This window comes from Lichenostomus cassidix, chromosome 21 (genome assembly GCF_008360975.1).
Source record: "Lichenostomus cassidix isolate B80296 chromosome 21, HeHo_3.0, whole genome shotgun sequence".
NCBI lineage: Eukaryota > Metazoa > Chordata > Aves > Passeriformes > Meliphagidae > Lichenostomus > Lichenostomus cassidix.
The window spans coordinates 6,500,812-6,527,479 of record NC_139501.1 but is presented as its reverse complement, the minus strand read 5'-3'; the positions used below and the strand labels follow the sequence as shown (position 1 = coordinate 6,527,479).

The following is a 26,668-nucleotide window of genomic DNA, read 5'->3' as shown; positions in this document are numbered from 1 at the left end:
AGGGGGAAATATCTGTATTTTTTTGCCACTGGAGAAGCAGAGTAACACCTGTCCTACAGGTCTTCTCCAGTGAGGAAGGTGTGTGATATAAAAAAGGGAAAATATGAAGCAGAATTTGGAAAAATCAGGTTGTTTGTGGTTTAAGTTCAGCTTTGACATATGGAGACAGGCTGAGCTTGCAAAAAAATAGGAATATCGAGAACACCATGTTTAGTCTTGGCTCCTCTTGCCGAGGGTGTTTGGTCTGACACCTTTCCTATCTTTCCCACCTTTCCCTTCTGCGGGGACATGGCAGGGTCTGGAGAGGGGATGAAGGAGATGTTTTAATCCGGGGGAGGAAGGCAGGGCAGCCAGGGACAGCCTCTCGTTAAAGAGCTGTTGGGCTCGAGTGCCTTAGATGGAGAGATCTCTGCCCTAATGAAGATAACCCAATAATTACTGTTATTAATCATAATCCCGCTCCTTCTTTCCCAGGTGTTTTGCCAGCAGGACCTCAGCCACCCTCAGCACGTGCCCTGGGGAGAGTCAGAGCTGTGCTCAGCCCGAGATGGGAGATTGGGATGGGAAAGAGCTCGGGATGCTCCTGTGGAGGCTGAAATCCTCTGGGGCTGGGCAAATGACAGCCCTGGGCAGGGGGACAGCCCCGGGTGAGCCCCGCTGGGGTCTGGGGTTTGTCCCGGGTCGCTGTTGGCCACCCCACCCGTGTCGGTGTTTGGGACACCCGGGCCTTTCTCCGGGGGTTCCATCCCTGCCGCTTCTCCCCTTTTTAATCTCATTTAATGAGCAAACAGGGGCGCGCTGTAAACCCAGCAGCATCCTGTAATTATTCCTAACGTTTGATGGCAAAGAGCTCATTCCCAAGGGATGACATCAAGCACCAAACATCATCTCCCGACTCCTTCCCATTTCTCTTCCCCTCGCCCGCATTTCGCTGTTCTCAGCAGGTTTTTGTAACTCCGAGCAGGGTAAAGGTGTTCCTCAGCCCAGGGCTGGAGCAGCGAGCGGGGCGTCGGGAGCTCCACCCAGCAGCTCTTCCTCGGAAATATCCCAGCGCGTTGGGAAATCCAGCAGGGAAACGCTGCAGAGCCCCGCGACTCACCGCGCTGGCACCGAGGGTGTTTGCAGCCACCGCGAGCATCCCCCGGGTGCAGGATGGGACACCTGCCTTGTCCCCTGTGGTGTCCCCTGCCAGATCCACCCCGGTGTCCCTGCTGGTGGGGAAGGAGGGGAGGCACAGGGAGCGGGGATGCTCCAGCCCCACATTCCGATCCACATCCAGCTCTCCCATCGATGTCTGATAGCATTTTGCCTTTCCTTTTATATGCCCTTTAATGCATTTGGATACCCCTTTTCTGTTTTTGTACCCTTTTCCTATTTTTGTGCCCTCAGCCCCGCATGCTTGTGATTCTTGTGGTTTGATATTCTAGCCCAGTTTCGGGGCTCTGCAAAGCAGGAAGACTAAACATGCACAGCAGGAGGCCAGAGAGCTCTAAACTATCTCAAAATTAGAGACTTCAGCCTTGGTTGAAGCCTTTTCTCTGGAACATATTTCATAAACTGGGCTCTAGTCTCATTTCGGGGGGTTAATTAGAATAGGGGAACAATTACTTCATTTATTAAGTTTCCTATTGGGGGATTTTAGGTAGATATGCTAATTTGCGAGGTCCATGAAATTGTGCATGTGTTATACAGGTGTGCATCTCGGTGTGTTCCACCTTTGCAGAGCTGTGCACCTCGGATCCCATTAAATACCGAGATAAAACCCTTTTACCCCTTTTAACTGTGTCTCCTCGTATTCCCACCAGCCAAAAGGCAGCAGCATCCCAGCTCCCCCAGGAAGCTTTTCTTCTCCTTGTGTCCTGCAAAACCTGTCAGACCAAAAACCCACAGTGCAAGCAAGGAAAATAATCAGCTGATGGCTTCTGGAAGGGAGATTTAGATAGGGAGCTAAAAATAAATCCCAATTCAACTTCACCCTCAGTGCTCGGAGCCTTGGGTGCTGCTCAGCGCAGCAAAGTTTTGGGCAACAACGAGAAAGAAATAATTTATTCATTTAAAAGTCACCCTGCATTTAAATTAATCGGGCCAGGGTTCACCTGCTGCCTTCAGAATGCAGAGCTGACCATTTTGGGATTGAAGAGACCCCTGGGTTCCCTGCTCAGCATCCCGAGCTCCTCCCGGAGCCATCGCCGCCTCCCGGGCCACGCCTGGGCAGCCTGTCGGGGCTCATCGCCGCATATTTGCTGCTCTACTCAACACGGATGCAAATGTTTGGTTGCTAAGGAAGCGGCGAGCGTTGCCACCCGGCGTGTCCCGACCGCGGATGCTCCGCTCGGCATCTTTATCTCCTCCTCAGCTCAGCCGATTTCGGGCTGCACCTGGGCCAGGAGCTTCTGTTTGCAAAATATTGACTCCTCTCCGCGGAGAAGATCAGCCCCGGCAGGGCTGGCACGGGGGGAGATGTGAATCCAACCCTTCCCTCGCATCCCAAATTCTGCTGCCGGGCTGAGGACACCTGCAGCTTTCGGCCGTGCAGCAGCAGCGTCTGCCTCGCTGTCGCTGGGTTTGTTTCGTGCTGCTGGAGCCCAGAAACCCCAAAATGTGGGCAAAGGAGGCTTTCGTGACTGCAGGAATAAACCTGCCGTGGAGAAGGTGCTGGATTGCGGCAGCAGCTCCTCTCTGCCCTGAGCTGATGGGACAGGGAGGAGATAAACTGGAGACAAAGAGCTCTTCTGGGAGGAGAAAACCCTGTGAAGGCAGTGGAGGTGCAGGGAGGAGAAGCTGCTGCTGTAACTCATCCCCGCACGGCACCGCCAGCAGCCAGCCTCCCCAGCACCTTCTGTTCCCTCGGCAGGTGACAATTCCCGGCACCATCCAAAGGCTTCCCCGAAAGGGCTGGGAGGCACCCGGTGATTAACGCTGCCCTTTCCCTGCCAGTGACACCGCGATGGGCACAGCCCTGTGCCCGGGTGACACGCGGGTGCTTCACAGGGCTCTGAGTCACCCGAGGAGTCACCGGGGCCATCCCCAAATCCTGCCCATCCTCCCACATGCCCCTGGCAGGACAGGGCTGTTCTGGATCGCATTGCCCAAACACCCCGTGCTGGATAAGGGAAAAGGCGCTGCTGGAGCGGGAAAGGCTTTGCTGGCCAAAAATGCAGCCGGGATGAGGGCTCAAAGCACTGCCCTGCTGATGCTCGTGCACCGTGGCAGGGCTCTGGGGTAAAACCAGCCTTTTTGGGGTGGAACTGTGTAAGGCTCGGCCGATCCCAGCAGCCTGGTTTGCCCCAACAGCCTCACTCAGGAGGGTGGGAGCCTCGGGGCAGCAACACCAGCCCAGTTCCACCACCAACCCTGCCGGTTGTACACGGCAGCCTCGCGATGGAGCTGCTGCGTGCTCCTGCAGATGCCGGGCTGCATCCACCTCCATCTCCCTCCTCCATTGCCCTCCTCCATCTCCATCTCATCTCCATCTCCATCTCCATCTCCATCATCTCCATCTCCATCTCCAAGGGCAAGGAGGACCAGCCCGAGGAGCGGGAAGGGGATCAGGGAGGGATGTGGCATTTTGGCTTTACCACGATGGGAGGAAATCTGAGCCCAGCAGGACTCCCTGGGATCACAGAGGGACTTTTTGGGGGTTTTCTGGGTGTTAAACCGAAGGGTTTGTGTTTATTTTAGAGGAAGTTTTGTTCAAAGACACAAACCAGCCCTGTGGTGATGCCCAGGGAGCTACAGCACAGGACGGGAGTGCTGGGATGGGTTTGGGTTGGTTTGCCTGGAAAATGGTCACTGCAACAAGGAAACAAGAGCTTCCCATGAGTGCCAGACCAACAGAACCTCAAGGGACACAACCAACCCCAGGAAAACTAATATTAAAAATCTGAGCCGATGCAGAGAGCAGCTCTGGGAATGGTCACCCGGGTTTGGGGGTGCAGGACGCTGCCAAGCGAGGGGAAAATGGGTGTAAAATCACATCCGAGATTCCTCAATCCCTGCTCCAGGCCAAGTTTGGGTGAAGCAACTGGGAGCAAATCCACCCGCAGTGTGCTGTTATTCTTGTCGGCATCACCAGGGCGGTCACTGGGACTGACCTGCTACAGGCTCCGAAATAGCCCCAGTTCCCAGCCCTTTTCTGCCCTGTCCAGATGGCAAAGGGCTGATCAGAGCTCCATGATTTGTGTCTGCCATGGGCAGGCAGCGGGGAGCTTTCCTCGGCAGCAATCGCAGGAGCTCCCGGCAGGAATGTCCCGGCGGCACGGAGCCCCCCGGAGCAGCGATTCCCACCTCTCCCAGCCGCAGATTAATGAACTGCTGCGATAATTGAGGGGATCCACTTGCAGGGGCAGCAGGGGGATCCTGGCGGTGCCGCCGGCCGTCCCGGGGAGGGGCTGCAGCCCATTAGGAAAAGGACTCATTTGGTTTAATGGCCTTTGCCGAGGCGCTGGTGGCTCCAGGGGTGCTGCAGGATCTCCAGGAGGTACAAAAGCCTCCATTGTCTGCTTCATCATCCCCGCGGGTGTTTTCTGCTTCCACAAGGGGAAAAATCAAATTCAGTAGGATTTTCCTACCTGCTGACCGCGGGGCTGGGAGGTCACCTGGCTCCTTCCAGCACCTCCAGGGAGGGTGCCAGGTGCCTAAAACCAGGGAAATCTATAAAATCACAGCATAGTTTGGGCTGGAGGGACCTCAGAACTCATCCCATTCCCCCTGCATGGGCAGGAACACCTTCCACCACCCCAGGCTGTTCCAAGCCTTGGACACCCAAATTTGGGACAAACCCACTCCTGGCTGCCCGCTGCCCCCAGAACGCCCCCGGCATTGGCACTTTGAGCCCATTCTGGCATTTTCCAGGCGTTTCTGTGGATCTGCAGGGCGGCACAAGCCGCGCAATCATTTCCTCGGGAGCTGCGAGGGGTTTGATTTGGATCTGGGTGTGTTTGCTGACAGCCAGCAGCACAGCCCCAGCCCTGCCCCGCAGCCCATCGCGGGGCTTTCGGCAAGCTCAGCCGCGAACACAAACCCAGCTGAGGTGTTTTGTGCTCGCGGAGAGACAATCTCAGGTGGTTCTTTGAGTCACCTTTTAATGAAGCATCTCCACCCAGCGCGTTTATTTGTTTTTCCAGGAGGCGCTGAAGAACACAGGTTTGTAACACATTAACAGAGCCCTTTGAAGAGCTCTGGTTTCGGTGCCGGTGGAGTTTCAGCAAGTGGAGAAACATAAGTAAATAGAAATAATATAGTAATAAATATAGTAATAAGTATAGTAATAAATATAGTAATAAATATAAATATAAATATAAATATAAATATAAATATAAATATAAATACAAATATAAATATAAATATAACCTGGCAAGCTCAATGTTTTTATTTTCAAAATTGTATTTGAGTAAACAGAGTTACTGCAGCTTTACATCAGCCCTACCGAGAGTTTTCTGTGTTTCCCTTGCATCATTCCATGCCCAGCAGAGCAATGCAGTGATCACATCATTCAATTAAACAATATCCTTTGATTGCCCCAGAGGTTCAGGAGCAGCAGTTGGGAAATGCTTAGTTAATAATTTAATTATTATAATATCAGCATTATTTAGCACTTAGGCAGGGCTCTGCTTTGCGATAACAAAATCCAAGGCTTATAATTTAGTCTGATCTGACCTAATCATGGAACCATAGAGTGTTGAGGGACGGGAATGGACCTACAGATCATCCGGTCCCAACCCTGCCATGGACAGGGACAATTGCCACTATCCCAGGCTGTTCAAGGCCTTACCCAGCCTGGCTTTGAACGCTGCCAGGGATCCAGGGGCATCCCCAGCTTCCCCGGGCACCCTGGGCCAGTGTTTCCCCAGCCTCGCAGGGGAGAATTCCTTCCCAATATCCCACCTGAATTTCCCCTCCTTCAGTCTGTACTCATTCCCCACGTGCTGTCCCTCCAGTTCCTGACGCAGAGCTCTCCTCTGCCTTCCCTGCAGCCCCTGGAAGGTGCTGGGATGTCCCCACACCCCTTTCTCCTCCCCAGGCTGCACATTCCCAGCTCTCCCAGCCTGGCTCCATAGGGGATTAGCAAGGGATTAATAATTCTGTGGTGTCCCAGAGAGCCGACAGCAGGGATTCAAGGCCAGGGGCCTCTTTGCCGTGTGCCGGACATTTGTCTGTTAATCTGGGGACACCCTGCGGGCTCTGCAGCGCCGTCGGACCCCAAAAATCGCCTCCACCCCCCAAAAAATCCCCGGCTGGGGACACGTGGAGGGACCGGCAGCTGCTGCGGCACTGCGGGGCGTGGCCATGCAAATTAGCAGCGTTGTTATGCAAATGAGGGAGTGGCTAGGGAATGAGAGGCTGCGGTGATGGGGGCGTGGCTATGTAAATGAGGACGCGGATATGGAAATAAGGGGCGTGGCTATGGGTCGCGAGCCTGGATATGGATATGGGCGTGGCTTGGCGCGTGGGCGGAGCCTCGTCCGGCGCCGGGGGTGGGGCGGAGCGCGTCCCGCCCAGAGCCCTCAGAGCCCTCCGAGCGCGGCGCGGCGGCCGCAGAGACTCCGCCAGCACCGGCACCGCCGCTCCGCTCCGAACCGCATCGCCCCGCTCCGCACCGCACCGCCGGCCCTCCATCACCGCCAGCCAGCCCTCCATCGCCGCCAGCCCTCCATCGCCGCCCCCTCCGCCGCCATGAACTCGCTGCTGTTCGGGGAGATGGCCCGCGCCTTCTCTCCCGCCGCCGCCTCCTCCTCCTGCCCGCTGGGCCCGGGCGGCGGTGGCTCCGCGGCGGCCGGGGGGGGCCCGCCGGTGACGGCGGCGCTGCGGAACGACCTGGGCTCCAACATCCACCTGCTCAAGGGGCTGAACGTGCGGTTCCGCTGCTTCCTGGCCAAGGTGCACGAGCTGGAGCGGCGGAACCGGCTGCTGGAGAAGCAGCTGGCGGCCCAGCAGAGCGAGCGCGACCGCCGGCTGCGCTACAAGACCTTCTCCCGGGACCAGGCGGTGCAGACGGACGGCGGGACCCCTCCGCTGCTGCCGCCGCCGGGCCCCGGGCACGGGGCGCTGCCGTCGCCGCCGCACTACGGGCGGCTGCCCGGCACCATCTGGAGCTACACCCAGGTGCGGCGCACCGGCGGCGGCGGCCTGGAGACCGTGCAGGGCCCCGGCGTGTCCTGGGTGCACCCCGACGGCGTGGGGGTGCAGATCGACACCATCACCCCCGAGATCCGCGCCCTCTACAACGTGCTGGCCAAAGTCAAGCGGGAGCGCGACGAGTACAAGAGGAAGTGAGTGATGGGGGATGCGGGCGCTCCGCGCTGCACTGCGGGGAAACGCGGCCAGCCCTGCCCGGGAGCGCTCGGGGACAGCGCTGGGGACGCGGGGATCGGGCTGCCCCGGCCGGGGGAGCTGCGGGCGGAGGATGCGCTCCGGGCTTCGAGGGGGCTTTTCCTGGGGAAAAGGGGGGGAACCAAGTTGAACCTCAGCTTGGTATCCAGGAAGCTGTGGGATCCATCCCTGGGGGGATGCAGAGCCTGGATCTCGCAAGGAGCATTGTCAGTTTAACTTAAAAAAAATCTCTATCTACCTATATATATGTGTATATATATTTTCTTTCTTTTTTTTTTTAAGAAGGGAAATAATCTGTTTTTAATATTACATTGCATAGTTACTCCTAAATTTAGCTCGCCTTCATTTTTTTGGTCTGATTACTCCAGTAGTCGGTTCTGTGTGCCAGCTCCCCGAAATTAGCTCAGTGCTGCAATATTTGGGTTGCAAATACTGCAGGGCAGGGTTTGCACTCCGAGATGTTCCTCGGAATTGGCCGAAACAAAAGCCTTTGTAAGCCCTGCTGGTCTGAAGGTCTCCCCTGGCCTGTGGGAAGCCCTGGGGTTGGAATGGTGATGGATAGCGTTCTCTTGGATCGCTGGGTTTTAGCTGTGGCAGAGATGGAGGCCAGAGGGGGAAAATATGTAGTTGTGTTTCTGCAGGGAGATTCCTGCATTGTCTGAGGAGCTGCTGTCCTTTGGGGCTGGCGTGGGCTCTCCCGGCTGGAGTTTGGGCAGATTTAGTCTTAAAATGCATTTCCTGCTGGCCCAGCCGGGTTTTTTTCCTGCAGAACCCACTGAATCCGTTCTCATTTTCTGCATTTCCTGGCCCTGTGGCCTGTGGAGCATGGCTGGATCTCCTGCCCAGGGTAACAGACTGCAGTGAGCTCTCTGCACACCTCAGGTCAGCAGCAGCAGCTTTTGTAACAACCTCCCCTGCTGAAATCACCGAGCTCAGAGGCATTTTCTAGGCAGCTTTGGCCATTCCAGTAGGAATCTGTGGCCTGTTCCTTGACCAAGGCTCTGTCTGCTTCCAGTGCATCTTCTTGGAGCTCTGTCCCTCCTGGCTGGAGCCACTGGTGGGGGTGGAAAAAAGGAGTTGGTCTCTATTTTCCAGCCTGGAGTAGTGGCTGCTGTGGTGGCAAGGGGTGGTTTTTGTTTTTGTGGTTGGTCCCAAGGAATGGGAGGAGCAGGGAGCAGAGGAAGTGGTGCTGGATGGTGCCTTGGTGAAGGGGGATCCCTGTGGGGTGTGGGTTGTGTCACCAAAACTTGGGGCTGCTTCTCCTTTTCCGTGGATATGTGATTTATTACTGCTTCCTGGGGAAGAGGAGATGTGTGGGCCTTCAGGCTCAGTCTTCCTGCTGATACAAAGTCGATTTTTCTGCTTTTACTCTCTTGTGTAAAGCACATTTCCCCCCCAGTCTGTGTTCTTGCACACTTGGGGATTGCATAAACCAGATAAATTCAGTGGAGCAAAGGGGAACCTCAAATCTTTTTCTTGCCCTTGAAAGAGATTTTCCTTCTGAAAAAGAAGTGATTAACAGATATCAACACGTCCCACGTTAGGGATGTTGTATCTGCAGTGGGGATTTTCGGGATCCTCCTTACCATGGAATTGGTCACTGTTCCATGACCTTCAGTCCACATGGACAGCACACACTCTTTTTTGGGGGATTGGCTTTTTCCTCTGGGGCCTCGAGCTCCCTTGGGCCACCTTAAGGAGCAATATTGGCCTGTTTAAATTTCCTGCAGGCAGTCAGATGAACCCAGTGGGTTTGGTTCCATGAGCTCTGGGGGTTGCAGTGTCTGTCAGCCATCCTGCAGGGGCTGGATGGGGTTGGTTTGTGCAGGGCTGGGGTTGGTTTGTGCAGGGCTGGGGTTGGTTTGTGCAGGGCTGGGGTTCCCTGGGCTGGCACCTCGCTGTGCTGTGCCTGCACTGAATGCTCTCTCTGGGGTTCCCTTAGCTCGCTGTGATCCCTTTGATGCTCCACATCCATTCGGGGAGCTGAGCTCCAGGTGGAACAGGAGCTTTGTGCACATCTCCTGCTGGGGCTGTTGGGGCTTGTGGAAAGCTGGGCACAAGCATGAGCTCCCAGCCCAGGTGTGTGAGCAGGAAAAGAACCTTTTATTGCTTCATTTGAGAGCCAGCAGAACACACAGCCTTTGTGGAGCAGCCAGGCCTTGTAACCTCACCAAGGAGCCACCAATGCATAGCCAAGGATCCTTAAGCAGACAGTGATAATTCCATTTATTTCCTGGAGCAAAGGAGGCTTTTCCCCTGTCCAGGGTGACCACTTGGTTAAGGAGGTTGTGGCTACCAAGTGTTCCTGGTTTGGAGGGTTTGGCTCCCTGGAAAAGCCAGGCAGGGATGACATGGGACACCAGGGAATGCTGCTCAGGGAAGTGCTGGGTTTCCAGCACTCACCTCGAATGTCTCTGCTGTTGTTGTTGAAGGCAAACTCACTGATGTCACACCTGGGAAATGCAGGGGTGGAAATCAGAGGGGAAATAATCCCTTTTGTTTCTTTTCTTCTAAAGGAAAAGTAGCCTTGCTGCCATAAAATAACAGTGGGACATCATCCAAGATGCTCTTTCCAATGGAATTCTGCCTGTGCAATTTTTGGGATTAGTAATTTGGGGAAAATATGTTTGATTTCTTTGTTCCATTCCCCAAAATAATTTTCCTTGGACGTTGTAACACAGCAAATTGGAGTTCTGAGAGGGCACAGCCACTCGAGCACACAGATGATATTTTACCCAGGCTTTTGTCTGAACTAAAATGCTCCCTCTGTGGAGCCCAGCAAATATTTCAGTCCAAAATTGTTTTTTCTTTTTCCCCCAGGTGATGGTAGTTTACCCAAATAATGTATAAATTTGCATATTTTCTACTTAATTGTGTTTTCTTAGTCTCGTATTTTTTTAGTAATGATCATGATTTTACATGAGATTGTGACTTCAGTGGGGAGTTAACAACTGGAGGAGTTTTATTGGGCAAATGAAGTTAAATCAATTTTCTTTACATTTTTCCAGCTATGCTTGCATTTAGAAGAGTTTTTGGCCATAGATCTGACTCCAAATCAGATAATTTCTTGTTTATCTATCAGATATTTCATAATTTTTATCTATTGCTACTCTTTTAGCAAGAAAAGGCAAAATTGTTTTTCTGCAAAACTGCAGTTTTGCAGTCAATAAAAAATACTTTCAGGGACAGTTAATGGAAAACAGAACAAAGTCACGTTTTTTAATTTAAAACACTCAGGTGAAGTGATTCTTTTTTTTCTAGACAGAATAAAACTAAAATCAGCCATTGTGCTTCAGCTGTGTTGAGGTGAGACGGAGCAGCTGCTAGTTCCTCCCAGAGCAGTGCTGGAATTTGGGATCTCTGGGGGGAACCAAGGGGATGCACAGGTTTGGCTCCTCCCTGGCAGGGCTTTGGGGTTGATCCTTTCAGGTTCTTCAGGAGAGAAATCTGCTTTTGGAGCAGCAGTTGGGGTGAACCCAGCCCTGGCCCTGCTGCGTTTGGGGATCTTTGGGAAGCTCGGGGGACCAACAGCTCCGGTGGCACCGCTGGGGAGGGAAATGGGGACAGCAAGTGGGATTCTCCCTTCCCAGTGAGTTAAATGCTGTTAATCACTAACCAAGGCTGGAACTCTGCCATCCCCCCCGTGCCAGGGGCACATGGGATGTGTGGGGGTGATGCCCAGGATGGTGCCCAGCCCCTGGAATGAGGTGTCACCTTCCCGGAGATGCCTGGAAGCTCCGCACATCCCTGTGCGATGTGACAGCGATGTGACAGCGGCTGTGCTGCTGCGTGTGGCCAGCCCAGGCTGCTGACTTGCTGAAATCCTCCTGCAGCCATTCCCTCCCTGCTCTCCCCGAGCTGGGCGAGCACAGCCCAGCCCTTGGATAGATTTGTATATTTATGGTTCCACGATTACTCTTAATTGCTGCAGATATTGAGTCTGCCAGATGTTGGTTGTCTTTTCCAGCGCGGGCTTAACTGGTACTAAGAGTTGAACTGGAAATAATTGTTTTACCTCAGGATGGTATTTCGTTGGGAAGATTAATAAAGTCCACTTGGAAAAGAGATTATCTTAAATTTGCTGCAGCTGGGAAGGACAAAGATTATCATTGTCAAAGGCAGCGCGCGTCAAAACTCACTGGAGCTTGGTTTTTTTAGAGAAGGGAACTTAATAAAAATGTGCTTAAGATAAGCCCTGGAGGAATGTCTGAGAACTTTTAAGGCTAAAATATCAGCAGTAACAAGATGCAAATGTTCTGCATAGACCCAATCAAAAACAAATAATTTTTTCATCCCCCTGGAGGAATGTAAGCAGCGTGGCAGACCTGTCCCTGCCTCGATTGGTCACAGGGCTGGCAAGAACAATTTCTGTGGAAAGCCACCTCTTTAATTCTGCTATTCCTGCTTTTCTTTTCCTGTTTTAGATGGATAATTATTTTTCAATGTGGCTTTTCGCTGAAATTCCGGATTTTCCACCGCTTCCAGAGCCGCCTGGTCTGGGGGGTTTTTGGCTGCCCCTTACAAGATGTGAAGTTTGATATTAAATGCTGGCTCTGGTGAAACCTGAGACTCAGGCTTGAAAAACCCCTTTTTCCCTGGGCTGGGAGAACGTCAGTTTTCGTTGTGGAGAAGGGATAAAATTGCCTGATGTGAAAAAAACTTGGCTGTGTGACACAAATATCCAGTTGTAATTGTTGGGTGGAAAGTGGCACTGCTTGGAGCTGTGCAAATAAGCAACATAAGAATAATATTTCCTTAAATAATTCCATCTTTCCTTCTAAAATGCTGCTGCAAAGACACACATTCAGGATACACACGGGTATCTGGAGCATGCTCACAAATCTCAGGTTTATTTGGTTTTTTTTCACCATGATGTAGCTGGAAACTGGGACTTCAGGGTTGTAGGGATGTAGGATAAGGTTTGAAAGGAGGGGAAAGATGTTTCCCTTTGATCCTTTGCTTTCTAGCAGTGCTCCAGGTGGGACTGGGGCTGTGCTTGAAATATTTAATAGACAAATGGATCTCTGTGTTGCCTTAAACTGGTTTGTAATGGGAGGGATGGGTGTGCTGTGGCTGACTGGAAGGAGCTGTTGTAGCTCTGCAAGTTATTCTGAACTTTATCCTTAAATTATAGTTAAAAAAATGAATTTGTAGATGGACTAAGTAGGGAGAAAAATTCCCCCCTCGTGTTGTGGTTGGAGTTTCAGAGAAATTGGAGTTCTGTTCCTCCAGCAGCTTCCCCTGCTGCAAAAGAACCACAGGGCTTGGTGTGGAGATCTTGAATTCACCTTTTGAATCCTCCTGTGACTCACTCTGGGAAGCTTTGGGCTTTCTGAAAGCACGAAACCCCCGGATTTTCAGAGCACAGCTTGAGGCTGAGCAGGTCTGGGAGCAAAACCCCTCAAACAGCTGAGGTCTTAAACCCAAATAATCTCCCCAGGCCCTGCAGTGTGGGGCTGAGCAAAAATCAAAAGCAAACACAGCAGCAGTGATTTCCAGCTCTTCTCGTGGGTAATTTCCAGGGGCCTTTGGAGCAGAGGTGCCTCTGGAGTGCTGGATTTGGAGCTAAAGAAAGCTCTGGACTCACCTCCAGCTAGGCAGCTGCTTTTTTGTGGCTCATGGTTTGTGGTGCAGCTCTGCCAGGTCTTGGGTTGGTTTCCTGCATCTGCTTTTCTCTGACTAAATTTACTTTTCTCGTTGCTAGAAATACTCACAGGATGTTGTTTTTTGCTCCTGAAGGGGCCCTGTGAGTCCCTTCCAGATTGGGATATTCTGATTTTAAATCTCCATCTTGGTGTTTGAAACCAGATTTTTTTTTTCTTTGTACAAGAAAGGAAGAGATTTCTTCCAGTTTTTTTTAAAGTTTTAGAACTTAGCAGTGTCTGTGTGTGCAGCGTTCAGTGTAGCTGAAACTCCTGTGTAGCCTCGTGACCTCTTCCTCTAAAAAATTACCTTGTTCCAAGAACCCTGAGGGGATTTGTGAGAAGTGATAACAAAAGGCAATAAATGATAACAACGGGGCGAGACTGATATGGCTTGGGAAACAAGGCACAGGGAAATCATGGAGTCACAGGATGGTTTGGGCTGGAAGGGACATTAAAGATCCAATTCCATCCCCTGCCCTGGGCAGGGACACCTTCCAGGGTCCAGGTGTGCTCCAGGCCCCATCCAGCCTGGCCTTGGGCACTGCCAGGGATGGGGCAGCCACAGCTGAGTCTGTTTTTCTCGGGTTTTTAACCCTGAACCTCCCATTCTTGCATCTGAAGGGAAGGAACTTGCCTCCACTTCATGATAAATTTGGAATAAGAGGCAAAAATAAGATTATTGTAGTAGGGCAATAGCCTGGGCACACTGAGAGCTTCTTGAATTTCAAATATATCGTTTAAATGCCTTAATTTGGGTCGGCCTCTTCTTCCAAGGAACAGTGACAGGGTGAGAGGAAACAGCCTCATGTTGCACCAGGAGAGGTTTAGATGGGATATAGGGAAAATTTCTTCATGGAAAGGTTTGTGAAGCACTGGCACAGGGCAGTGGTGGAGTCACCATCCATGGAAACATCCAAAAAACACATGGATGTGGCACTTGGGGAAATGGTTTGGGGATGGAAGAGTCGTGTAGGAGGCTGGGATTTGGTTTTGATGCCAAAGAAATAAAGAACTTGTTTGGTGTTTCCTAATCCCTGGTGTCGCCTCGTCCAGAAACAGTTCTGTTCAGATCATCCTGCTTGAAATTCAACCTGGAAAAAGCTCCAGTGATTTACCTTCGGTGGTTTCACCTCAGGTGATGTCAGGAAATTTGGGAAAGATTCCCTGACTTTTTCTAGCACCGTGGCAGGAAGTGGCAGCTGGGTGACACACACTTTTGGATTACCAAGGTGCTTTGTTTGGAAAACCTTTGGAAAATGCAATTCCCAGCCGTGGTTTCAAAGGCCTGGGGCGTGTGGGAACCTCTGTGGTGTGGTTTGCTGCCGATCCATGTGCAGCAATGACATCAGCTGTGCCTCTGGGTCTCCTTCAGGACGGGGGAGCTGGCAGAGAATGGAGCTCTGTGCCCGCTAACGACTGTCCTGCTCGTTAGGCAGCGCGGCCAGCGGCCAGCACGGCGTCACCCTGCAGTCCCACAGCACAGCCCTGCAGCCCTTTGTTCCTGCACCGTCCCCTCCTCTCCATGTGACTCTGCTGGGCTCCCTGTGTCCCACTTCCCCCAAACCTTGGTCATTTGGATCCCTTTCCCAGTGGAGTTTGGGCTGCACTGAGTCACGTTGGCTCTTTGTGCCGTGGGTTGGATCTCAGCCTGTGCTGCTCCTTCTCGCTGGGGACAGGGTCACTTGTCCCTTTTTTGGCTTTTTCTGCCCGGAAAGCACCACCATTCCTTGCTTTGGAGATGTGTGATCAAAGCCTTGCACTGCTGCTGGGTTTAGTCTTTAATCTGATTCTCCTTTCAGGGGTTTGTTCTGAATTAGCACTGAAATCCAGTGAAAAACAAGGCTTGGTGTTACAGCCTGCGCCTCAGTTCCGTGTAACTTCTCAAGTCTCTTGGTTCTGTGGATAAACCATTTAAAATTTCCCAATCTCAAGGGTTTGGGAGCAGGGAAACTTCCTCCAAAGCTCTGTATTTTGTGGGCACTTGGGGCTGCCTGGGTTTATTTACTGTGAAAGGTTTGGGGGCTGTGTGTGCAAACACATCAGCACTTGGAAAGGTGCTGCAAAACACGACAGCTCTGAGATCCTGGACTGAAAAGAGGAGGAATTCACTTGCTCCTCTTCATGTGGGCAAGGGAAGTTGTTAATTTGCAGTGGCTCATCCAGGCCTGGAAAGATGAAGGAAGTGGTGATTTACAGCAGGACTGGCTCCCCCTTCCCCCTCAATGCAGTGAGTCAGGCTGGAATCCCAGATCAAAGGGATCCTGCCTCAGCACTGATTCCAAGTCGGTGATTCCACTGGAAAATGGCTTTCTGCCTCTGGGTTCTTACAGGTAAAATTTGTCTCTGAGGGGACAAAATACAACTTTTCTTTTTTTTTTTTTTCTTTTCTTTTTTTTTTTCTTTTTAAGAAACTCCTGCTGCTACAGAGAACCGAATTTAAATTTGACAGGCCCATGTCAGTTCAGTCACAGAAATCACAGAATTTGACCCTGACGAGTCAAATCTGGTTAAAGAGAAAACCAGGCACTGGTGTAAATTTACAGAATTCCATAAATTGGCAGGGCTGCATTAATATGAATTGCAATGGGAATATTTTCATATCAATATTTAATATTTCAAACAGCTGTTATCATTAAAACTGCTACAAGAAAATTCCCCTCTTGCAGGCAGAAAAAAAGTCTTTATTTCCCCCTCTAAATTCTTCCATAAGGCATTGACCATATGCTTGAAATATTGGACAGTCTGGAATCTTTTCCCAACTCTCCTATTAAATTTTTTTCCCAAATGACAATACCAAAATCACCTCACCTTTGGCTCTTTCTGTAATTTTGAAAACGCCTTCTTTTTTTTTTTTTTTTTCCCTCTCTTTTCTATGATTTCATTTCAAGAAAGGGAGAAACAGGAACTGCAAAAAATTCCTTAAAGCCCTGGAAAATGTTTCAGCCCTAAAAGAGGTGTCTCCCTGTTTCCACATGCAGAGCCTTTTCCTTTTTCTAGCGTTCAGTGGAGCATTAATTAGTTTGATCTTTCTCCTATAACATTCCCAGTGAGGTCCAGCTCTGGCCCTGTGGGCAGGGATTTATCCCCTGTGGTTTGGGGGGGTTTGGGTCCATGACTCAGCTCCGTGCTCCTGCAATTGTAGGGCACTGGAAGGCAGGCAGTGAGGTCAGTGCCTCATCACTGCAGCCCTTTTCCCTGGCCTTTTGCAGTGGGAGAACTGGGATTGATCATGCTGGAGAAGCTCTGGGGTGACCTAATTGTGGCCTTGCAGTGCCTGAAGGAGCTGCAGGGAAGATGGAGAGGGAGGATTTACAAGGGATGGAGGGAATGGGTTTAAACTAAAGCAGGGACAATTCAGATGGGATATTGGGAGGGAATCCTTCCCTGTGAAGGTGGGAGGCCCTGGCATAGGTTGCCCAGAGAAGCTGTGGCTGCCCTTGGATCCCTGGAGTGTCCAAGGCCAGGCTGGACAGGGCTTGGAGCAGCCTGGGGCAGTGGAAGGTGTTCCTGCCCATGGCAGGGGTGGCACTGGATCAGCTTTAAGGTTCCTTCCAACCCAAACCACTTTGGGATTCTGTGAAAACCAAGTCTGTACTGGAACTCTCCTGCTGTCCATCTCTTCTCCTCCATAAATGTCCCTGGGCTGCCCCTGCCCTGGCTGTTTATATCCCCACTACTGAAAATTCAAGTACTAAACAACTCCAGTTCTTAGAAATTTATGCAACTGAGGCAGCAAAAGCAACTGTTTGGTTTGTGGGAATTGAAGACTGTTCTGCCTTTATACAAATATTTAAAAATGCATCGTCTTGAATTTGATACCCCAGCTGTCACCTTTATTAATTTGCTTCCCTCTCCATGGCAGAGTGCTGTGGGTTAATGGATTCTGTAGTCATCAGAATTAACTGGGAATCCTAAACTTTATTAATCTGCCTGTTGTAGCAGAGGTGATTAAAGCAGCTTTGACAGGGGGAACATTCTTTGTTCCTTATGGGGGTGTTGTGTGTTCAGGTGCCACTAGAGCCCCTGAAGAACAGTTGATTTCTTACCTTTTGTTTACATTTATGTTGTTACAATCTTAGCACTGCACATTAAATACATTTACATTTTCACAGGCAATAAAACTCTTCAAATACAGATAAGGGAATGGATCCATAGGAACACTCCTGGGTGTTCTGTGTGTTCCTCAAGGGCCATCAGAGCCCTTGAAGAGCAGTTTATTTCTTACCTTTTGTTAACATTTATGTTGTTACAATCTTGGCACTACTCATTAAATACATTTACCTTCGTGAAGACAATAAAACCCTTGAAATGTAGATAAGGAAACTGAACTATAGGAGCACTACAGGAGTGCTGTGTGTTCCTCAAGTACCATCGGAGCCCTTGAAGAGCATTTTATGTCTCACCCTTTGTTAATCCTCATGTTCTTACAACCCTGACACTGCACATGAAAGCTGCACCTCAATATATTTACATTTTCAAAGGCAATAAAACTCTGGAAATGTAGATAATGGATCTATAGGAGCACTATAGGAGTTGTGTGTGTTCCCTGCAGTGGTGTCGGAGCCCTTGAAGAAAAGTTTATTTCTTTTGTGGTCAGAATCTCAACACTTCACATAAAAGCTCCACTTTAATATATTTACTTTTACGAAAGTAATAAAGCTCTTAAGACAGATATAATGGATGTGTGGGACACTGTTGGGAGGCTCTGCCATGCCCTAGGTGTGTATTCCACCTGTCTTCCCGACTCCTGGGAGCAGATAAGCACTATCTCATTTTTTTCTTTGATGTTAGGTAGATTCAGTAAAAGCACTTAGTGTTGGGACAGAGATTAGGGTGGCCTGAGCTCTCATTTTTGACTTTGGGTGACCTTGGCTCTCAGTTTGAGGCTGGTTCTTAAAGGATGTTGTGGAAGAGGGAGATAAACCTAAAGACAAGGTGAGGAGGGCATGGGCACTCCATTATTTTTGCTGCTTCAGGCTGAAGAGCTGCACAAGGGAATGGAAACGGTGCAGTAATTCCAGCAGGTCCCTTTGTGCAGAAGGGTAATCCTGATCTGTTATCACTTGGTCTTATCAGAGCCTTTCCCAGTGACTGAGGTGATAACAGCAGTGTGGCTGGGCAGGGAGGGCTATTTATAGCCAGCATTTACTCATGGAATCAGAAAGTAAATAAAGGCCTTTTATGAGAGAGGATGCTCAACAGCAGTGTTTTGAGCCTTGTGCAGGTTCCATTCTGGGAGCTGAGCTCAGCCAGTGCACATTCATTACACAGTTCAGTGCTGCTTTCCAGGATGGGTCCAGTTTTTGCCCAAAATGGGTGATTTGTCCAAATGCTGGAGTGAGAGGAGTTGGGGATATCCCCTGGCCAGGAGCTGGGGTTCCTGTATTTGGCAGTTGGTAATGGAAGTGGTGCTGTCCTTGGTGGGTTTGGGCCATCCCAGGGATCATGGATTTCCTTTGTTTCAGCCTGGTGTGTCCCTCAGAGCAATCCTTCAGGCAGGCTGTTGGCTTGACTGGGATGGATTTCCAGCCCTGGCAATCAAGGACACAGCCCTGGTTTGCTCCCAGGGTCACACTGAGCCCTGTCCTCCCTGGGACCCTTGGTGGGACTTTCCTGCAGCCCAGAGTGCAATTCAGGAGCCAGGAAATCCCTGCTCTGTCTGGAGAGCAGGAGACCCACAGCTCCACTCCAAACATCCACATCTCCCTCTCCAACTGCCCTGCAGTCACAAGGGAGTTGTGAAACAAAACAATCCTCACCCTACATGGCAAAGCTTTCCTGTAGCCACAGGCCTGGTGGACAATTCCTTGGAGCTGGGATGAAGGAATCTTCTCCAGAGTCATGTGCAGCAGCTGAGATAATGCACTATTTTAACTTGGCAGCCTCCAGGAGGACATTCAGGAGAGCTTCCAGGAGGTGTTCATAGGGCAGAGAAAGGAAAAACATGCCACTGAAGTTTGCCTGGACTTTCCAACAGCTTAGACCTTATTATGGCCCTAAATCCCTCTGGAACTCCTTGTCTGAGCTGCCAGAACTCTGGCAAAGTCTCTGCCTGGTGCTCAGAGGCCTCAGCAGCAGTAGGAGGTGAGGAATTACAAAGGAAATGTCCTGAGCACCATAAAAACACAAATGTATTTTTAAAAGGGTGATGGTGTATATTAGAGCACGCTCTTATGTCACCTTCTCAGGGTGGCTGCCAGGCCAGAGCTGTGTGGAATTATTCTGCTTTGTTACAGCATGTTCTTGATTATGATTTCCAATCTGCTTTGTTGTGGGCTTTGTTTCTCTTATTCTTTGTCCTCCTGCCCGAGATCCCTCCTCCATACTAATGTTTTTATCAGCTCTGGAAGTGTCTCCTGTATTCTGGGGATTAAGAAAAAAACAACCAACCAACCAGAGAAAAAGAACTGAGAATTCAGGGTAAAAAAAGCAGGAAAGGTGAGAGAAGGGGGAGTACAGGTACATGTGGAAAAAATGTGAATTTTTTTCATGCTGCTTAAAGACTTGAGGGAGAACCTTGAAAATCAACTCAAGTCTTGTGTTCTGGACTTTATTTCGAAGCTCTTGGGGTGCTTGGCCTCAGAAGTGAGTCCTGTCAAAGTCTCCTGGGTGCTGGTGATGCCCTTCAGGACCTGTGGGATTTATTAATGGATATTTTATATTACCCTAAGATTTATGTGCTGAAGGGGAGGTAAAGAAGTAAGAGTTTGAAGTGGGGAGAGGTGGTTTCCCCTGCTTTGGAAACCTCAGGATATCGAGGCCAGTAGCATTTTCAGTGGGGAGGGTAGGAGTTCAAGGTCATCTTTGGTGGCAGCTTGCAGAGAACTTTTATTTAACACAAATATTTGCCTAACACTGCCCTGGGTGCAGGTTACAGGGCACAGAGGATTTTTCCTTAAGTCCTCATGTGAGTAAATCCTGCATCTTAGCAAATGATTAAAACTCTGGCTGGAAAAAGATTTTTTGTAATATTTTTCTTTAGTTTTTCAATCTCAATTTTTTTTTAAATTAAGCTTGGGCCAGGCATGCTGGTGCCTATGTGCTGCTGGTTTATTCCATGTGCTGAAGTGGGGAGCACGAGGCAATTCCCGTTGCCCCAGACAAAGGCTGGGCTTTGCTGATCCTGTGACTCAGCCGTGGCACACTCTGGTTCTGGTGGGAACTCCCTTGTGCAGAGCCCAACTCCAATTTGCAGGGTGCTGCTGCAGTAATGAAGTGCTGCTGGCTGAGCTGAGCTGTCCAGGGGATCACATGGCTTTACTGGGACACAGGATAATGCCACGCTGTGTTCCACTGCAGCCTCCCCTTTGTCTGCTCCTCGGGGTCTCAGTGGCTTCTTTTGACCTTCCCAGTGCAATCCTACAAGTTTCTCACATTAGCACTTGGAGCAGAGGAGTTGGAGATGATGAATAGTCCGGGCAAGGAGTGAGATGGGATTTGCAAGCATGGATGGACTGTTTCTGCCCTGCTATTGCAGGGTTGGCAAAACAAACTCCTTCAAGGTGTCCAGCTAGTGCTTCTCATTTGTTCAGAGCTGCCTGGACCTGGCTGCCAGACCCTCAAAATGAAATTAAACCCCACTCCATCCCACAGGTGGGGAGATAAGCATAAAGCACATTGTCAGGAGCAGAGAATAACTGGGTTTGGGACTTTTGCAGGAAGTTTAAAAAAAAAAATTAAATCAATACTTTGTTCAGGCTCAACATCTCTGTTCTTTGTCCTTTGCTGAAGTTTTGTAGGACTTCAGGATCTTTTCCAGTCTTAATGATTCTGAAGCATCTGCTGCTGTGTTTTGGTAGTGTTTTCTGCAAAGAGGTGGTCATCAGTGAGTTTATTCAGCTGAATTTCACAGCAGTTTTCTATATTTGGCTGTGCCGCAGTGTTGGGACAAAACACCTGAATGCACAACACACTAAATCCCATAAAACCACAGCTTGTCAACAGGCAGAGCTGTAAAATAAATGTAAATAAAAGTCTGTACACGAGGGGCTGTCATTAACGCAGGAGGTTTGTAGTGCTTCTGTTTGCTGGAGATTCCCTTCCGTGGGAATTCAGGATTTGATAATGAACTTGTAGCCAGCAGCACTCCCAGCCATGTAATCCTGTGCTTTCCAGATTACCTGTTTCCAAAGGAGTCAGAGTAATTACTTTATCTGCAGTGGTGACAGCAGTTGTTCAGGGATGTGACGCTCCGTGGGGCTGTTCCCTGGGCTGTGCCCACAGCTGTCTTCCCAGGCCTGGGGAACATTGCCTGGATCCCTCCGTGGCAGAGGAGATAAGGATTTGGTAATGTGCAGGAAGGAGTCTGGAGCTGCTGTTTGGGAGGAAACAGTTTGATCAGTGGAGCTGAAAATGAGAGTGTGGTACAGAGACTGCCAGAGCTCTGGAAAAATGGGATTTCTTCCCAATTTTAGTTGAATTCCATGGAACTTCTCCCCTCTCCCTTCCATGGCAGGGCTTGGAACGAGATGATCTTCAAAGTCCCATCCAACCCAAACCATTCTCCTTCCCCTCATTGTTCTCCAGTTGTGCCAATCCCTGAATTCCCAGCGGCACCCTGAGACCCCTCAGAGGTAAAAGGAGAACAGCAGCTCAGGAAAAGGCCTTGGAAATGTGATGCCTTCCTCCCATATTGTGAAACCAGGATGTGCCCACCTAAAATTTCCTTTTTGCTGCTAATAGAAGTATCTCTAGAGAAAGGGAAAAAATAAGTGGAGAACCCTGCAAAATGGGGGAGATGGCTTGGATTTGATTGGTACAGGAGCAGGAGAACTGGGAATCTGAGCCTTTTCTCAGGAAGGAAGGTGTAGTAACCTCTAGGCCACAGTCATATTTACAAAGAGGATTTAATTCTGCCCAGCTGAGCCCCTGGTTTGTCCCTGCTGTGTCCCTGCTGTGTCCCTGGTGTGTCTCAGATGGCTCCAAGACTGTCTCAAAGAAACGAGGGGCACCCTCAAAAATTGGAAGTTTAAAGTTCATCATAAGATTTCCCTTTTTTTTAACTTCCTAGAGGTATTTTGCTTTGGAGAGGTTCCTTTCTCTGTGCTCTACATTTCTCCCTTCTCCAATGAAGTTTTTGTCCAGTGTTACCATTGATGTTTTTCTGATTGTAGACTTGCTTGTGCTTGTTCTCTTGGCTGCTTTTCCTTGATTTCCCAGAGTAAATCCAAATCCTTCTCCCCTCAAAGCAAAGGCCCAGGGCAACCCTGCAGACCTTTGCCCAGGCTGCTGTTTCCCACAAGGCTCTTTTGTTGGGAATAGTCCTGGGAAGCTGCCTGGGAATGGGAGGCAGGCAGTGCTGAACAAATCCCTCTCCCCTTCCCTGGGGGCTGCTCTGCCTCCCCAAAAACTGCATTTCAGCTGTCTAAAACTGCAGCAGTTCTCCACTGCAGAATGATTTGTTCATGCTTAAGAGCCGTGTATTTGTTCAGGGGTTGTAAACACTGTCAGCAAGGTTTTGACAGGAGTGAAAAATGAATTTAAGTTGCTGGTGCAGAGGGAAATAAAACCAGCTTTGGCTCTGCCTGCAGCCTGCCAGGGGTAAAACAGAGGGAAGAAATTGTTCCCTGTGAGGGTGGGGAGGCCCTGGCACAGCTTTCCCAGAGAAGCTGTGGTTCCCAATCCCTGGCAGTGTCCAAGGCTGGTTTGGATGGGACTTGGAGCAGCCTGGGATAGCGGAAGGTGTCCTTGCCATGGCAGGGGATTGGAGCTGGATCAACTCTAAGGTCCCTCCAACCCAAACCATCCTGGGATTCTGGGAAATCCAATTCTGTGAAATCCAGCTTGGTCTGTTGTTGTTTCTTGTGGTTTTGCTGCTGGGACAGGTTGGGCGCAAATTTGCAGAGAAAGATACAGAAAGCAGAGTTTACTTCACATTCTGTCTCCATGATCATATCACAAATTCCATCTGAAGCCTTTCTCCACACCTGGTACTATCCTGTCAGCCAGAGCAGTTTCTGACTAACCCCAAATCCTTTCTCTGCACGAAACGTTGTGTTCCTGCCATGGCACAGTGGTGGGAGGTGTGATAAAATGTACTTTTAATTACTCTCCCATTTTGTGAGTGTGGATACTTTATTTATAAAGACTGCACAGGCAGAGGCCTTTTGTGGTTTTGCTCCTGGGGATGTAAGAGCTCTGCTGCTCTGAAGCAGCTCTGATTTCCTGAGAACAGGAGCAGCAGAAGGGCCAGGCTGCAGTGGACAGATGCTGTGAGCTTCCATGAAACTTTGGGAAGGAATTAGCTGCGGAATTTTTTCCCTGACCAGGTTCTCCTCAGGAGTGTGTACTCCTGGCCATTGTGGGTGGGAGATGTGGCTTTGGACACCTCTCATGGGTTTAACCTGGTAAACAAAGTTTAAAATCATTTATAACTGTGGAATAGGCACATCAGTGATAGGCAGGCTGGGGTTCTGTTGCCTTCAGCCTGATCTTTCTCCCAAGGAGAATAAGAAATGGGATTAGGGAAGAGCAGGCAGCAGAAAGAAGAAGCTATACAAAACTGTTCTATCCAGCGTTTTCCTACTTGCAGAAGTTCTGGATTCTCCAGTGGGATGGCTTAGAAATCAGGACACTGAGTAACTTCTTCACTTGGTTGGGTGTGAGGCTGGGAAATCCTCAAGTTCACAATCAGCAAGGCCAGGAGATCTTTTAGGTGCCTCTGTTGTATCAACCACGCTGAGAACACCCAGAGCAGCCTCACCTGCCATGCTGGGCCTGTTTGTGAGGAGTTTCTCGTGTCCCTGTGAATGGATTTCTGTGCCAGGGGCTGGGCAGGGACAGCACCAGGGATCCTGAGCTTATCCAAGTATCAAAAGGCAGCGTTAGAAGTGTCCTTCCAGGGCAATGTGGTGGCAGGAATAAGTCACACAGGAGCAGTGACTCGGAGCTCTGCAGCTTCCAGGGTGTTTAAAGCTGCCTTGAGAGTTGCACAATTCCCTGCGGATTCTCCTGCTCCCTTGAAAGCCCCATAATTTTCCCTCTGAAGGAATGCAGGCACGGCTGCTGCTTTTACTTGATGTTGTTGACCTGTGGTGTCATTACAGGAGAGTTTTGTTTGAACAGCCCGTGTGGGCAGCGAGGAGACACAAGGGAAGCTGCAGATGATTTTTATTGTGGTTCCAGGAACAGGCTGGAGCATCTTCCTCGCTGGGTGTGATCAGGGGGTGTAATTAGGCAATGCTTTCCTGCAGAGTAACTCCTTTTAGCAATTTTCTTCACAAGGAATTGCTGTTCAAAGGTCTGTTGTTTGCTGCTTTAAGTAGAGCCCAGGTCAAGAATAAGACTTTATTATTAAACCTCTCCTTTATGCATGAGCAGTGCAAATGGGGCAGGTTCTGCTCTGTGCAGAGATTTGGTGTCTCACCAGAGAGGCTCAGGATAAGTTCCCCATGACTCTGATATTTGGGAAGTTCTGCTCTGTGCAGAGATTTGGTGTCTCACCAGAGAGGCTCAGGGATAAACTCCCTATGGCTCTGGTGTTTGGGAAGTTCTGCCCTGCAGATTTGGTGTCTCACCAGAGAGGTTCAGGGATAAACTCCCCATGGCTCACATGTTTGGGAATTTTGGTGCTGGAATTGTATCTGGCAAAGATCCTCTGTAGAGGGTGTTGCAACAGGCAGAAACACAACTTCACTCGAGTGCTGCATTCTCTGTTCCAGTCAGGCTTTAATGGAATCAGCCCTTCCCATTAAATTAATACATTTTCCATGGAGCCCATTAACTAACATTTAATTTGCTTCAATAAGGCCGGGCATGTGGATCAACATGATCAACGCTTGGGATAATCAGGAAGAATCCTGGATTTTCCAGCATCTTAAAAATGCTCACTTGGAGGTAGCAATTGTGAAGAATCTAATTGGTTGATGCAGCTTTATGTCTAATTTAGTGCAAAACTAAGACTGGGAGGAAAATGATCTCTTAGGCAAGGATTCCAAAATCAGAGAGAAGGGTGAATTTTTCATTTGTTTTGGGGCTTTTTTGTTTTGTTTTGTTTTTTTGACAAAAGCCAGGAAGTTGTGGTTGCCCCGTGCCTGGAAGTGTCCAAAGCCAGGCTGGACAGGGCTTGGAGCACCCTGGGACAGAGGGAGATGTCCCTGCCCATGGCAGGGGGAACATGGGATGGGACTTGAAGGTCTTTCCAACCCAAACCACTGTGGGATTCCATCTGAGTAAAGAAGGCTTCATGGAGTTGTTTTTAAAAATGCAATCCATCTTGCCTGGTTCAGACCTTTGGAGCTAATGGAGCTGTTTGTGTTTGCAATGCCAAACTCCCTTCCAGCCTCAGGAATGCTTTGGTGAGGGGCAGATGTGGCTCTTGCCTCAGCTGACAAAGTGGTTAATTGGCCCTGGCGCTGCAGCAGAGGTTTGGTGTCATTAGGGCTTCTCTGAATCTGTTTTGAAGGTCTGGAACACAATCCTTTCCCATCCCCAAACCCTGCCCAGACAGCTAAACCCTGCCCAGATTTCTGCCTGGGCTGATTGCAGGATTAAAGCGTCGATCCTTTAGTGTGGGCAGCCAGGTTGGCACATCTGAGGGGTGGCTAGGGGCATTCTAGTGCAGTCAGTGCATGGCAGGTGGAGCTGCACACGTCTGCAGTGCCACAGACTGTGCCAGTCTGGTGTCACAGGCAGTGCCAGTCTGGTGTCACAGGCCATGCCAGTCTGGCTCCATGAGCAGTTCCAGTCTGGTGTCACAGGCAGTGCCAGTCTGATGCTATGAGCAGTGCCAGTCTGGTGCCACAGGCAATGCCAGTGCAGGCACAGTCTCCCCAGCACAGCGCTGGTGTCACAGACAGTGCCAGTCTGGTGTCGCAGGCAGTGCCAGTCTGGCTCCATGAGCAGTGCCAGTCTGGTGTCACAAGCAGTGCCAGTCTGGTGTCACAAGCAGTGACAGTCTGGTGTCACATGCAGTGCCAGTCTGGTGATACGAGCAGTGCCAGTCTGGTATCACAAGCAGTGCCAGTCTGGTGTCACATGCAGTGCCAGTCTGGTGATACGAGCAGTGCCAGTCTGGTGTCACAAGCAGTGCCAGTCTGGTGTCACAGGCGGTGCCAGCGCAGGCACAGTCTCCCCAGCACAGTGCTGGTGTCACAGACGGTGCCAGTCTGGTACCTCAAGTGGTACCAGTCTGATACCACAAGCGGTGCCAGTCTGGTGTCACAGGCTGAGCCTCCCCAACATATCTCTGGCGCCACAAGTGGTGCCAGTCTGGTGCCACAGGCAGTGCCCGTCAGGTGTCACAGGCAGTGCCAGCGAGGGCACAGCCTCCCCAGCACAGCACTAGTGTCACCAGTGGTGCCAGTCTGGTGTCACAAGTGGTGCCAGCACGGGCAGAGCCTTATGCTCGGGGTGAGCAGCAGGAGCAGCCCAGCCTCACTGGGAGGAGGCAGCAGGAGCACAGAGCTGGCTCTGGCACTGGGATAAACCATCAGGGCTCTCTGCCGTGTTGTTCCTTGGCCTCGGTGCTGGGCTCTGCCTGTGGCATCTGTGGTGTGCCAGGGAGTGTGTTTGTATCCCACAGGAGAGCAGGGCTGCAGCAGCTCGTGCCACACTGGAATGGTGTTCAGGGAATGGTGTTCAGAGAGATGGCTCTGCTCTGCTCTGCTCCCCAATGCTGACCGTTCCGGGTGTTGGTGTGTTTGGTTCATGTCTCCATGAGGATTTGATGGTTACTGCTCAAACTGACACTT

At 50.3% G+C, this 26,668-nt stretch overlaps 1 protein-coding gene across 2 annotated transcripts in view; it reads left to right on the top strand.

Annotated features, from left to right (window-relative positions):
- Positions 1 to 6,507: 6,507 nt before the first annotated feature.
- IFFO2 (intermediate filament family orphan 2) overlaps positions 6,508 to 26,668 on the top strand; it is a 42,245-nt gene continuing 22,084 nt past the window's right edge. Inside the window, exon 1 of one of the 2 annotated variants that reach the window (XM_085080337.1) lies at positions 6,508 to 7,271. In XM_085080337.1, coding sequence (XP_084936463.1) covers positions 6,676 to 7,271 — 596 coding nt within the window. In that variant the 5' untranslated portion in view covers positions 6,508 to 6,675. The remainder of the gene's footprint in view (positions 7,272 to 26,668) is intronic. The other variant, XM_085080336.1, reaches the window with a different exon arrangement.